The 14,631-nt window shown below is 36.7% G+C and overlaps 1 protein-coding gene across 5 annotated transcripts in view; it reads left to right on the forward strand.

Moving 5' to 3' along the window:
* LY75 (lymphocyte antigen 75) overlaps nucleotides 1-14,631 on the forward strand; it is a 49,521-nt gene that overhangs the window by 34,339 nt on the left and 551 nt on the right. Inside the window, exons 23-35 of one of the 5 annotated variants that reach the window (XM_080622089.1) lie at nucleotides 549-709; nucleotides 1,368-1,497; nucleotides 3,902-4,128; nucleotides 5,812-5,980; nucleotides 7,157-7,318; nucleotides 8,331-8,453; nucleotides 8,884-9,078; nucleotides 9,482-9,702; nucleotides 10,830-11,004; nucleotides 11,523-11,690; nucleotides 12,933-13,055; nucleotides 13,491-13,658; nucleotides 14,146-14,584. In XM_080622089.1, the coding sequence (XP_080478215.1) occupies nucleotides 549-709; nucleotides 1,368-1,497; nucleotides 3,902-4,128; nucleotides 5,812-5,980; nucleotides 7,157-7,318; nucleotides 8,331-8,453; nucleotides 8,884-9,078; nucleotides 9,482-9,702; nucleotides 10,830-11,004; nucleotides 11,523-11,690; nucleotides 12,933-13,055; nucleotides 13,491-13,658; nucleotides 14,146-14,279 (2,156 nt within the window). In that variant the 3' untranslated portion in view covers nucleotides 14,280-14,584. Of the gene's footprint in view, nucleotides 1-548; nucleotides 710-1,367; nucleotides 1,498-3,901; nucleotides 4,129-5,811; nucleotides 5,981-7,156; nucleotides 7,319-8,330; nucleotides 8,454-8,883; nucleotides 9,079-9,481; nucleotides 9,703-10,829; nucleotides 11,005-11,522; nucleotides 11,691-12,932; nucleotides 13,056-13,490; nucleotides 13,659-14,145; nucleotides 14,585-14,631 lie in introns of those variants that run through there. The other 4 variants (XM_080622088.1, XM_080622090.1, XM_080622091.1 and 1 more) reach the window with 4 other exon arrangements.

The following is a 14,631-nucleotide window of genomic DNA, read 5'->3' on the forward strand; positions in this document are numbered from 1 at the left end:
GTGGTGCGGTCAGAGCTTTTGCCAGTGAAGACCGAGGCAAAGAAGTCATGAAGAACCTCAGCCTTCTCCAAATCCAGGGTAGCCAGTTCTCCCAATAGCTTCCAGAGGGGGCCTACGTTGTCCCTAGTCTGTCTTTTATTTGCTACATACGTATAGAATCCTTCCTGTTACCCTTAACATCCCTAGCCAAGTTTAATTCAAGTTTAATTCTTTGCAGGGTACAATAGAAGATCTTGCAGGCCTGTGGAAAAGCAGATTTTGAGATTTCGATACAAGAGTGCCGAGTAGTGGGCAAAGAAACAGGTTAAATCCACTATCTGCTCCTCAGCTGAGAATTTGAAGGACAAATACCAGTACTCTTTATCCTTTCAGATAAAATCAACATGAAAGGTGTAATGGAAGGAAGGGATGATAAGCATTTCACAACCATAAAGGGCTAAGAACATTAAGTTAATACAGATGGGGATTGCATTATTTTGTTTATGTGAAGCCTTTTTTCAGATGTTTACTATTGTTACAATATGTACATTTACTGTTCTGCCCAACAGATCATATAACGTCTTTGCTTCCTGGTATGCCAAAAGATATTTGGATTGGTTTGCAGTTTCTGTTCAGCACAAGGGAAAACAAATGGATAGATGAGAGTAGACTGTTGTATAGTAACTTTCACCCACTCCTGACAGGAAGATTAAGGAAAATTCCACTGGATGTAAGTTCTGACTATTGACTTTCCTTGGCTATTGAGTAATGAAATTTGAAATATTGACTATATTAAAAAAGAAGAAAAAAAGCCAAAATATCTATAACAGACAAAATCCCCAGTTAGTGGTTTTAATTTGCAAACAAGGTGACTGATGATAATGGAGTTCTGTTTACCTTTATTTGGATGACAACTTCTGAACTGAGATACGAAACACTGGAGGGCAAAGAATAAAAGCTGAAACAACTATTTAATGACTCTTCTGGAACTTCTATTTGCAATTTAAAGACTACATGAAGACAGTCATCAGAAAGGTGTCATCAGTAATTCTTGATTCAGTTACACTTAGAATGTATCTGTAAACCATTATACATTGGTATTTTGCTTGCTGCTCTACCCCAGGTGAAACATTTGAAATGTAATCAAATCACACCTACAAACAGGATTTATTGTGTGTTAAATAATTTTTTTATTCTCCCCTGTGTTTAATTTATGAATTACTTTTGTGTCCAGGCACCTACCAGTGCTTGTAAAATAGGTAAGCTGTATTGCACCACTTCTTTGAAACTTCTTAAACAAGTTCAGACAGCTCAGGTTCTCCTAGCCTTATCTTACTTCCCCTTCTCTACACAAGTCTGTTTATGTCTTATTTGATTCTGGTTTTCAGCTTTTTGATGAAGAATTTAACAATCAGTGTGGTGTAATCCTCAATGATCCCAAATCACAGTATGTTGGAACATGGAATTTCACTGCTTGTGCTGACAGGCACTTCTTGGGTATATGCCAAAGGCCTATAGGTAAGTCTGAAGAGTGAAAATAAATTAAAGCCAGAATTTGCAGTAAAGATGCAAGTTGCAGAAGGCCTTTTAATGCATGTAGGTTATTCCGCTTAAAGAGCAGGAAAGACTGAGCAGGTATATTTTTGGAAAAGCAGAATGTGAAGAAGTATCTGGGACCTATTTTGTCAGTTATTCAGAATTTTCCCTTTTGTTTTTCATAGCCCAGTTCAGAGGGAATCTCCTTTCCTGAGAGACTCTGTGTTTCGGTGCAACCATACTTCAGCAGATGGGGCTTTAATGTTCTGTGGGCATAAAGGTCATATCAGTGACCTTTTTTTACTCTTTAGAGCTGTAGAAGTGAGAAGCCCTGGAAAGGAATCTTCACAATATTTCCATCCTACTTAAACATACCATGTGGGTTTTAGTGCTATCAGAATTGGGGTGATGCAGCTTTCCCTAGCTTCATACAGATCTGTTGGTATAAGTGGGTTTTCTTAATCTAAACTAAAAATAATACTCTGATGTAGCTGTGTGGGTTGGTCGATAGCAGTTACTGGAATCAGATCAAACAAGTCGCTGTTATACCCGTTTAATTAGTGCTATGAGCTAATGTTCAGCATACCCACTTCTGAGTATGTTCCTCTATGTAAATAATCCTTTTAAGTCACTAACATGCTATCATCTAAAAAAAAAAAAAGAAAACAACCCACAAGAATACCCCGAAGAAAACCAACAGTTGTGCAAAACACTGAAGAATATGCCCACCTTCTTCATTCTCAAATAGGCAAAGATATTTCCCCACCCTTAATGCAAAAAATATTCTTTATTTCAGTGCCAAATACTTCTGAAATTCCAAGTGTCCATATTAGAAGTCTGGATGGAAGAGAGGTAGTCATAAAAATTCGAAAAGGGGATTTTTATTAATAGGAGGTTGACTATGTATATGTGTAGATCATTATTTTATTAGTCTAGGCTGACTGAAATACTAAACACTTCTTCTTTGCCATAGCTGTAGAAGGTGTAATGAGAAACATTTTTGAACTGCCAGTGAATGTGTCCTGGTATGGTCTGATCTTAAATCATTGTTGTATTAGAGATCTAAGTGTAGTTCACATTCGAAGTGTGCAGGGACAGCCGTGAGAGAGTCCAGACCAACCTGGACTGGGGTTTTACCCTAGGGAAAAAGATGATTCCTGTTCCTTGGAAATAGTGGCATGATTGTGGTTTGTAGAACTTCTTCAGATGTGAATTTGATTTCACATTTCATTTCTTCAGATGGCAATTACTTCTTTCAGAAATGGACACTTCCATTACTACCTTGTTTTCAGTTTGGTACCCCATGATGTGTGATGGCACCCTTGGTTCCATGATTCTTTTTTTGTAGCTGTTTACTAAGTGAAAGCACTTGGCAGCAAGATACAAACCACTTGAAACAACCTGTTTCAGACTTGTCACTTTTCTGATCTATTTAAAGCTGTAAAAATCAAATTAATACTATGTTTCTGTTTACCTGTATTTTGAAAAGTGGCTCTGTCAGTCAATCAGTCACTTATACCCTGGTATTTTTAGTATGATTCTGTCCCTCCCCATAAATCTTTTTCTGCTGGAGATATTTTAAATGTCAGGGATTTTCTCCCTTTTGGAGAGCCGGTTTATTTTTGATTGAGTGTAAGTTTTGGGGGTTACCTGGTTTGCATGCTTTAATTTGCCATTCATGGGAATGTTTACATCTTTTAGTATTTCCAGTTGCTATATGTCGCTGAACTGTATGCCTTCAAGTATGATGCTGATAACACTCAGTGCTTAGAGCATAAATAGTGAATTATACCCCTCCCTTTGCAAAGTGGATTTTCTGCAATTAGTTAAGCACACGTGGAGGCAAAATCAATTCCAACTATACTCATGGATGTAGTAAGGTATTCTGGGACTGTGCTGTGCTAAGATCTGCGTAGACAAGTTTCATAGCCCATGAGATTTACATAAGCGTAAATCCACATGCTCCACGGAGATAAATGAGTCAAGTTTATCTGTTGCTGGATTGCAGCAGAGAGCAGTCACTCTCTCCTGTTCATGTATTTAATTAAAATTGTAGAATGTTTTTAATTCAATAAATAGAATTCTTCACATTATTTCACAATTAGTTAAAAATAGCAAATATAAAACAATGCGAAACTAAATTGAGAGAAATGTATGTAAAAATAGATTGGCTGAAAGTAATCCTTGTTTTTTCTTTTATGTATTTTTCTATTTGAAGTATCAAAGACACTTGCTTCTAACTATAATTACTAGCAAAATCTACTATTATCTTTTTTTATCTGTGGGAATTCAGACAGGTTTTTCTGTTTGTTATAGAGAAATTGCGAGTTTAAAATGTATTCTGATGTTTAACCGCCTAGTAACTGGATTGATTTCTTATGCATAGGAGCTGCTGATAACCAGACAGAGCAAGTCCTTAATGAAACATTGAGCTATCAAAATGTTCAATACATCATAATTCTGAAGAATTTGTCCTGGAATGATGCAATGACTGCATGCATAAAAAACCAGATGCAGTTGGTTAGCATTACAGATCAGTTCCAGCAGGCTTTTCTTGCTGTTCAGGCTGCCCTTCGTAATTACCCACTGTGGATTGGACTCTTCAGCAGAGATGTAAGTTTTATTTCCCTCAGACTGTGGCTTAAGGTAATTTTAAGAGTTGTGTGAAATAGAAACTGGGTTAAAGAAATGCAATGAAAAATTAATTTCTGGGATAACTGTTTTCATTTGGGAATGACCATCTGGAGGGTCTCAAGATTAATGTTCTAAATCTTCAGTTCTCCAAGTTACATAGTTGTTGAAGTCCACTGGAAGGATTGATCATGAAGAGACAATTCTTTTAAAAGATGATAGGATGAAAGGATATATTGTAGGGTGGCAGCATCATAGATAGTTGAATCATCTTTGTCTTTTTTGTTAACGAACGAGTAATTAGTGTTGCCATTTAATACCATTGCCACTGAAAGAAAGACAACCCAAAATCTGTTTTAAGAGGGAGAAACTAGAAGTGGCAAATAACCACCCAAACGAATCATTGAACTTTTGTGGAGATAGTTAGAGGGAGACTTCCCTAAGGCAGGTTAGTGGGCTTTTCTTTTTTTCTTCTTCTATTTGTTATGTCTGTGGAAAAATCAATGGAGGAGGTACTGCTTGCTTTTAAGACCTCTTAAAGATCTTCATTGTGGATTGAGAGCTCTCTCAGCTGTTAATGAAATGGTTTGAGCTTGCTTTCAGGGTTTATGTTTTTTTGTCAAGCATGAGTCTTGAGGTCATCATAAGAAAAAAGTTAAAATTTATTTGAGAAGTGCCTTACCCGGAAAGTTTAACAGTGCTCACTCATAGTCTGTGGTGTTATGATCCTCCTATGTCAGTACTGGGCTACTGAGCGTTGTAGGCAAAGTGGGGAGAGGGGGAGTAGTAACTTGATATATATATGAAGTGTAAATATATTCTTGTATATATCAAGTATAAATACATCAAAGTATAAATATATACTTTGTAGAGAGTATTTTAAAAGGAATAGGGCATTTCATGTTAGTGAAGATGGGGGAAAACAGACAACCTGTTTTCCCCTCCTCTTTTGAATCTTCATCTGTAGATGAAGATCAAATGGTTAATTTTGCTACATACAACTTGGGCATGCACTGGCTTTTCACTATTGCAACACTTCATTATTTGGGCACAATTAAAAAGTCACATGAAAGGAAATTATAATGAAAGTGGTCAACAGAACTTGTTACTCCAGTGCTGGAATCACAGGCACAGAAGAAAGATACGAGATAAATTAAATTACAAGGTGGCAGGGGGATTTCCTGAAGAAAACTTTTAAATACAGGATTCTTCAAGGATGGTGTGCTTGCATGTGGGGTTTTTTTCTTATTCCTCCTGCATCCTCCAGGGCAGGAATGCACTTATTAAATCAGTTAACTATTTAATAGATTACTTTCAACTCAGTTTGGAGTAACTGAGACTTATTCTCAGATATTCTGTTTTCCAACACCAGGTAATTACATCCACCATTTATTTGCAGGTGCAAATGATGCAACATTTAAATAATGCAACATCTACTTCAGCTACTTCATATTTTTGCAACTGCAAAACTTAAAATAATGAAGTTTGTTATATTTTGAGCAGCAGATCAGATCATGAGGACAGTGGAACATTTACAGTTCTCATCAGAGACACTGTAAATGTCTAGCCAATATCATGTCATTATCATGTCATTTTCTGTGATTTTGTCACATTTCTAATATTTTTTACCATGTAAGCTCATCCCTTTTACCTATACAATGCTAGGGTGGAAGACATTATGGCTGGTTGGATGGGAAACAAGTTAGTTTCAGTCGCTGGTCTGAAGATGATGAAGAAACAAGTGAAGAATGTGTGTTTTTGGATACTGATGGCTTCTGGAAAACTTCTGACTGTTCCTCTGAAAATCGAGGTGCTATTTGCTATGCATCAGAAAGTATGTATCCTAGCATAATATTTATAAAAGCTGAATTACACAGTACATACTTGATAATTCCAGATTGTAACTTCAAAATTGGAACTTTTTTAACTCATGTTCTCAGCCAGACTGATTTGCATGCCAGGAAAAAAAGAAACAAACTTCAAAGAGGGCACAAATCAGTTCTTCTTAATCAACGTTACTTATAAATTAATTTGGCATGGGTGCATTGGGCTAGACTGCACTGTTCATATTGCCAAGTGATTCTGCCTTTCCACTGTTTCTGTAAGATTGTTGCATACTAATTTCCCCCATTTACATATGGGAGAAGATTCAACTACCTCTGTACTATTTACATCTTAATATTGGGACCTCCTGCAATCTCTTCAGACATGGAAGTCTATACAGGGAGGAGGAGGTACATGACTACATGGAGAAGACAGATAGCAGGTAGACATTGAATTGAAAGGTGTACATTAAAGTCATCTGCAGTTCACAAAACTCTACTAAATACATACCAATTATAGCAAGACAGGTAGGGAGGACATCTTTAGGGAGGAGATACATATGTAGCATAGTACTTTTCTGAAAATTTAAAAAGATTGCAGATTTCTTCCCTATGAGAGACCATTATAATTTGTTTTGGCTCATTGGTTTTGTTTTTTTTCTGTGAGGGAAACACAGTTAAGCTATTGTTGTACATACTGAGTCATGGTGAAGTATATATTTGGCATTATGACATGCTCAACTATTTTGTGCTTGCAGTTTCAGTAGCTGCAGGAAGAGTCCTCACTTCTTAAGTATTAGATAAAGCCATAGAACTAAGATGTGTTGACAGCTGAGTCGCTTATTTGTTATGGTGATCTGCCTTCATGCAAGAGGCAGTCAGAGGTTTTAGTTATTAGCCCACACTTAGCACTTTCATGTAGGGATTTTATTCTTAAAACTATATAGCATAACAATTGGGAAAACTTGTAAGCATCTGTATTCTTTGATAATGCTTACTGTTGGTGGTGTTACTTAAAAAAAAAACAAACCACCATCGTGAAGAAACAGGAACAATGTATTGCACATTTAGAGGATGGCACTTAATTTGCAAGTTTTTCAGTGGTACCAGAAGGTAGTATGTGGTGTGTCAGGTTATGTTTTGTTATTAACAAGTCATGTCCTGTATGTTGTCTTTCCTTTCCTTAGAGAAGATTGAAAAAGAACAAGCTACACAAGTTAGGTGCCCACATAAGATTAAGAATACACCCTGGATATCATTTAGAAACAATTGTTACACTTTCATGATAACAAAAAATAGATGGAGAGAAATGAAATCTCAAGAAGCTCATCATTTATGCAAGAAAATGAGTAAGTACTTTGTCATACAACAGGTATTTATGGACATATCAGCTTCGGGAAGATGAGATCTGAGTCACTGTCTTACAAGGACAGCAAAGTGAGTGTTGAGAAAGGTTGTAGCATTTGGAAATGTGCATTAGTGTTGCACTGCCTAATTGTGTTTGCCCTTGCACTACTCTGATACAAAGTGCCAGAGCATGGGTAGGAGAATTTGAGAGAGAGAAATGGCTAGGAACTGTTGAATTCTGAGATCTCTGAAAAACTGGAAAGTGTTTTGTTGTTTGCTTGGTTTTATGCTTTTGTCGTGGGTGGTTTCGTGATTGGTTGTTGATTTTTTTTTTTTCCTTTATAATAAGTTGATTTTTTTTTTTCCCTTTACAATAAGTAGATTTTAAATTGGTTGGGTAATTTTATCCTGTGGGCAACAGTCTGGCTTTACTATCATATTACTTCATGGGTTTTTTTCCCCTCGCTTGCTATGTGGAACACTAAAGAGAACAAAGTAAGTGAACTGAGAATAGTCCCATTCAGAAAAACACATGGGCTTTTCCTGTCCATCCTGAGCAAAGTGTAAACTTAGGAACAGCTTTGCTTTTCTATTAAACCATTGCTTATGGCACTTCACACATGCATCTCTCCAGAAACTGTTTTAATTTTTCATTGATTGATTTCGGTTCAGCTATTTTCTTAATACTGTTTCTCTACTAGGCAGTTCAAGAAGATAATGAAAGATTGCTGATATTTTTGTGTTCTATGCAGAGAATTTTTGCTACACATAACCTAAGTGACAGTAGGAACCACAAATACCTCTGGAGCTGATGTCTTTCAGTTATCCACAAAACCAGGGGAAGCACTGTTGATAATACATGCCTTTAAAAAGTTGGTTTCACAATGTTCATTATTGTTGTAAAGGCCTTTGTGCATTCTTGGCCTATCTTTAATAACCATTTACAGTCATAGAAAAGAATTTGTAACTGAAAGGTGAATTTTTAAGAAAGTAATTAAAAAAATTTTTCAACAGACTCTGAAGCATTTGTTCTGAGTGTTCGAGATGAAGAAGAGAATAACTTCGTTACTGAGCAGCTTCATTCATTCAGCGGTCTGGCTACGTGGGTCTGGCTGGGTGTGATTTATGATGATAGCGGTAAGATTTAAGGTGCTGGGGTTTTTTTTTCTTAATAACTGGATTGGAGACAAAGTTTGCAGCATTAGGTGCATGTTTCAGTATACAACTGAAGTCAAACTGAATGCAAACCTATAATAATGTTTTATATTTGTATTTATCTGCTAGGAGAAAATAACCCGACATGCTTTCTGTTTGAGTGATAATTAGATCTAGTATGTTCTGTTTAGTCTAAATTTGATTTCCCTGGAAAACAGAATGTAAAAGGGCCTGGATAAGTAATGCTAACATACTTAGCATTGTCCATGGAACTGATTTACAGTAACTGAGAGTATCACTGCATTTTTTCCAAAGTGAATATCTGTTTATAAGGTCATTAATATATTCAAAGTTAAATTAGATTTGTACACCTAGTGCCAATATTTTAGTAAACATGCAGTGTTTTCCACAGATAAAGTTCTCAAATGGTATGATGAAACTTACCTGACTTACAATAACTGGAGACTGGGAAGACCTAACATAAAGAAGAACAGTTTTTTTGCTGGTGTAAATCTTGATGGCTTTTGGGATATTTATAATTATTCTCAAAGCTGGCATGCTCATCACTACAATGTGTACAGTATTCTCGCCTGTAAAATTGAAAGTGGTAAGTAGCAGAGAAGATTTATGTATAGTAAAGGAGAGTTGGATGAGGGTCATAATTTAAGTTCTAGTTCTGTAGTACCTGCTGTCAGGCTTTGGTTTTGCTGCCAGTGAAACACATGGCACAGCTGTCATGGTTTTCTTGGGCTGTATGGTCAGCCTGTGCATCACTGCTGTAATACTAATTGTAATAAGAAATCAGGAGGAATTGTGTTTGGTGTACTCCTCCATCACCTGCTCATAATGTTCAAAGTAGCAGAAGATAACTTACTTCATGTAAGTGGCTTGTAATGCACACTTTAATGCTTGAGTTGCATCGATACGGAATGATTTTAATGCTTTCTGTATGTTCATGGTAACATGAATGAAGCACACAGAACTTGTTGTCTTTTTATTCTTTGGCATAGGACCTCAACAGCACAAGCCTCCGTTGCCTGAGTCTATTCCACATGGAAACAGAACATATAGAATCCTTCAAAAAAAGTTAACATGGTATGAAGCATTGAGAGAATGCAAACAAAATGGGAGTGATTTAGTAAGTGTACACAGTGAATCACAGCAGTTATTTCTAGAAGATATTGTCAAGCAGGATGGCTATCCTCTGTGGCTTGGGTTGTCAATTCATGATGTAAGTATATGCTTACATGTACTTATATAGTATATGTTGGTGGCATCAGTAACAGAGCTTGTAAATAATGTTCTGCACAAGATGAAATACTTTCTGATGCTTTTTTCCTGTTTATTAGGATCTCTATTCAGTGTAGTAAACTACCTACTTTTTCAGCCCTGTGTAATGTAAGTTAAAGTATATTAAATTTTAGTGTAAGTAGCCACACCAAGACATTTTTCCAAATCCTTGACATTTTAAAATAATAGAATGGTCCCACATCATTCCTTGCAGGACAAAAAAGTGCAATTTACAGCACTACCTTTAGAGGCTCCAGATTTTATGGCCTTCTGCAGGATGAGATTCTATTTGCAAATACAGTAAGACAAGGCTGCATGGAGCCTGTTTAGTGTAGGTCAGGACTGGGTCTCCAGGAACTGACTGTCTAGTAAATTATGCCTTCTTCCCAAGAGGCATAGGAGGAGGCAGCTGCAGATCTTCCTTCTCCTTTGTCTACTTAACCTTGGAGCCAAAAGCCTGTGGCCCTTACTCTGCTCCCCATACTAATTGCTAGACTTGGAAGGATTAACCCTCTGCAGAGGTGTGTGATTTATATATGTGCCTTTGCTGCCTCTGCCTGTTCTTTGGTCTGAATGGGTCCCTCCACTTCTGACAATTGATTCTTCATTGTCATGGGTTTCCAGCAGTGTATCTGCAGTAGGAGCTAATCATTCCTGAGCTGCTCAGCTGTACTCACTGAGGCCATCTGAACAGTTTAGCAGTTTGGAACATATCTAATAATGTTCATAGTGAGGAATGCAGACTGCTTAAATGGAACAGCAGGATAAAATTAAGTAAGATGTTCCCCATAGAATAAAACAAGGCACATTACAGGTTTAAATTTCTTACAAACATGTCACATTTTCTCAGTTCCCACAAATAATCAGGATTTCTATCTTAGGAATTCATTGGAAAATACAAACCGTGTTGTACCTGTATTGAGTATGGATTTAGAAAATGAGGCCACCCATACTTCATCACCCTACAAGGGATAAATATTTCTACATTACTTACTAATGACTGTCAGGATTTAAACCACAACTATATACTGTGGTTTAAAAGCTATAGCGTTCTTTTTCTTTAACTAGGGAAGTAAAGCTAATTTTGAATGGTCAGATGGAAGCGACTTTAACTACTATCCTTGGGAATTAGAAAACTCAAATACTACTGAGAACTGTGTTTTGTTGGATACTAGAGGATTTTGGAACCGTACAAAATGTACAAATGTTGCTGAAGGTGCCATTTGCTATAGCCCTCCAAACAGTAAGTGTTATTTTTAATGTTTAGTGTAGTTCTCTTATCTACTCTATTTACACATGTTGTATTTAGAACTACAAATGAAGGCTGAAATGCTACACGATTCCTTCTAAAGAGGAGTTGTCTATCAAGGATGATAAAATACTTTATTAATACTTCAGGGAGATTCATTCTGTCTGTTCCAGTGGATCTAAAACAATCCTGGTCACTTTCTTATCACCTGTGGTATGAATATCACACTGTATCTATCTTTTCTGAATCAAAATCCTTACCAAACACATACAACAAACTTCAAACCTCCCTAAAAGGTAAGAAAAATGTTAACATGGTTCCCAAGATTTTCTGGGGCTTGTCTCATGCTTGTTTTCAAATAGATTCATTTATGATATATGAAGGAGAAATGAAAGTTAACTGAATCATGGTTGTTGGTAGGAGAGGTAGTCACTAATACTGTCCTGTTACTCCGAAGAGACTATGCAAAAACTTCTGCATCAGAAATAACATAATTTTCTTTTTTTTTGCAGAAAGACAATTACAGCCAAAGCCAGTGAGCAAAGCCCCAGGATGCCCACAGCTTAGCAGTACCCTACAATGGATGCAGCACAAGTATCATTGTTATGCATTTGACATGGCATTCTACAATTTTTCAGTATATAATGTGGAAGATGCTAAGAAAGTCTGCCAGAAACTGAGTATGTTTAGACTCGTCCTTACATTACAACTTATAATTAGTCCACTATTCAAAAAGTAATAAAATCCAACAACCAAAAAGCCTATACTGGTTATACTTCAGCTTTTTATTGTCTTCAGTTTAGGAAAAGCAATAGCAAACTTTATCTCTGAACGTCTGATAAAGGTTCTTGATAAAATGCTGCAATGTACTGACAGATTGTTTAGTACACAGATATCTGCAAGTAAAATGAAGATAGCGTTGATAGAGGGCTCAGAAATTTAAGGATTAAACCCTTCTATTTGCATACAATTAACTTTATAATAAATATAGTGCTGTTAGCAGTGCTTTCTTACATCCTTGTAGTAGCTGCTTGCTAATAAGGAGCTTACTAACCTATCAAATGGTTCAAAGCATGTACTTTATAGATATTATTAAGGCACATAACATCACTAAAAACCTTAATTTTACTTCCAGTTAAAGGATTTTCTCTCTTCTTTGAGAAGCTGTGTGGGGAATTGTATTGCAGATAATGATGTTAAGCAATGTCATGTGCAGAATTTTTAATTAGCTTCTTAGCTTAGAAGCTAGTGACTGTCATAACTTTCTTTTATTGGATTATCTTATGATGTGTACTCTGTGTAGGATGAAAAAGAAAAGGTGCGAGTAGTCCCAGTCCTGGATGCAGTTTTCTGTCAAGTCCTACCTGGCCTGATAGTTGAAAGAGAAAGTGATTTTCTTCTAAATTAAGCTTCTGTCTTATATTTGTACGTGCTTGTAAAGAATGAGCCTGTCTCCAGTATACCCTTTCCTCCCTCTTATTTCTTAATTGCTGTAACACTCTGTATAAAAACCTGAGGCACAATGAGGGGATCAATTTAGAAATTAACTCAACTCAGCAAAATGATGAGGTTTAGTTCAACTGTATTTTTGAAAAGGGTTTATTACTTGACAGGACTTGTAATTTGAGTGTGGCATATTGTTTGATGTTTTCCATGTATGTAATCCACAGCTGCAGTAAGTTTACTCCCATTTTATTTTCTATGACCTGCTTGAATAACCAGTCATCTGAAGCCATCTGCATAAAATGCTGTATTTTAGGGAATGGGAGGTTTATGTCTTTATTCTGCAGGTAACTTTAGGCTACTTTTAGAAGCCCAGATTAGCAAATCTTTTCCTGTAGTAACTGTTCCCACAAAAAGCACTAAGTGGTACAAGCACCATGAAAAATATCTGAAGTTTCAATTTTTCCTCTTCCCCTTAGATCCTTCAGCAACTCTTCTGACTATAGTGGATGCTGAAGAAAATGCATTTGTGAGTGCACACATAAAGGAAAATGATCTCATCACCAAAAACGTATGGCTTGGCTTAGCTCAAAGCTCTAAGGGTAAGAAGTAGCAACCATGTATGAGCATGAATGTTTCATATGGTAAATAAAAATGCTAAGTCCTCAAATAAGAATGCAGTTTTGTAGTGTTGATATCTTACAGTAACACATGCTGAGGTTGGAATCTCTCATTTAGCATTATAAAGCTTTCCTTGGACTTCATTATAGCTTAAATATCTTCCTGTGACACCCTTCAGGAGTGCAACATTTTCCTCAACACTCTCATTGATGCCTAGTGATTAATCAAACACTAAAGGTCTGGAGAAGAAGTGTGGCTGAAAGTGATGTGTTCATATTTATTGCTTTTAACATATGGGATAGTCAGTCCTGTTTCTTTTGGCAACATAAAGAAATCAACAGATTGTGAATGACACTGTGTAGCATTAGAGCATGTTTTAGTGATCTAAACTAAGCAAAATTTTTTTTCCCCAACAGATCAGTCCCTGAACTGGCTTGATGGCTCATCGGTTAATTATGTCAACTGGGAAAATAAAACCGCAGCAGTCAATGAAAACTGCAGTGTTATCCTGTCCACAACTGGCACGTGGTCCAAAGTTGACTGCAGTCGTAGTCAAAGCAGAGTGGTTTGTAAAGCTCCTTTAGGTACGGAAGCATTAATCTTTAGCAGAGACTTTTTTTTTGTAGTGAACATATTCAGAATTTTCTTTTTCTGGTGGGAAAAGTCCGTGTTGAAATAATGAAAGTGTAATTCACAAAAGAACCTGTCAATTACCTCTGCCTAAGCAAGAACTTTCCGTTGCTGTTTTGCCATAAAATTGCATTCAGGGACAAATTAGCTAGGAATGTAATTCTCCTGGCTCCCACTATCCACTCAAAGGGTAAGGGAGAGAACTGAAATTTCCACTCACAAGAGAGCATAAAGTAGTTGCAGACACTTCTTACCATGGGATCTCTCTCGCAGGTGAGTAAGTGTAGGTTGGAACAGAGAGACTTCTGCTTTTAAGATGCTCAGTAAGCAGGTACTGCAGATTGTGTTTTCAGTCTTGAGGAGGCTTCTGAAAATGGCGCCCCGCAGTTCCAGAAATTCATTCAGGCCTTGTGTTACTTCATCATACTCTGCTCTGTACAGGAAAGAAAGCAGTTACCCGAGCATTAAGCAAGTTCCTGAGAAGTACTGGAATCTTTCTGATTTTGTATATGTATTCACTGAAATGGAAACTACATGTTGCTGAGGAAGACCTCAACAAGATATCTTCAGTCTAAGGGAAGCACAATGCCCTCCACTCCAAGAGAGTCCAGGATCTCATTAGATTTCTGAACTATACAAACCTTGGAATGAGTACAGCATTTACTAGTAGGTTTTTTTGACCTCCAGAGGTCCCTTCCAACCTAAATATGATTAGGAAATTAACAACAGAATGATCAAAAATAAGCTAATAGATGCTAATTCATATGGGAACATAACTTCCCATGTGATAATGTGAAGACTATTAATATGATGAAGCAGTTTGCCTTAACTTCAACTAAACGCGTGTGGTATTAGAGTATAGTTACCTAAGCATCAACCCCATGACAAAATATTCTTACCAAAATTCTGAAAGAATAACTGTTTATG

Source organism: Psittacula echo (genome assembly GCF_963264785.1).
Source record: "Psittacula echo genome assembly, chromosome: 6".
NCBI classification, from domain to species: Eukaryota; Metazoa; Chordata; class Aves; order Psittaciformes; family Psittacidae; genus Psittacula; species Psittacula echo.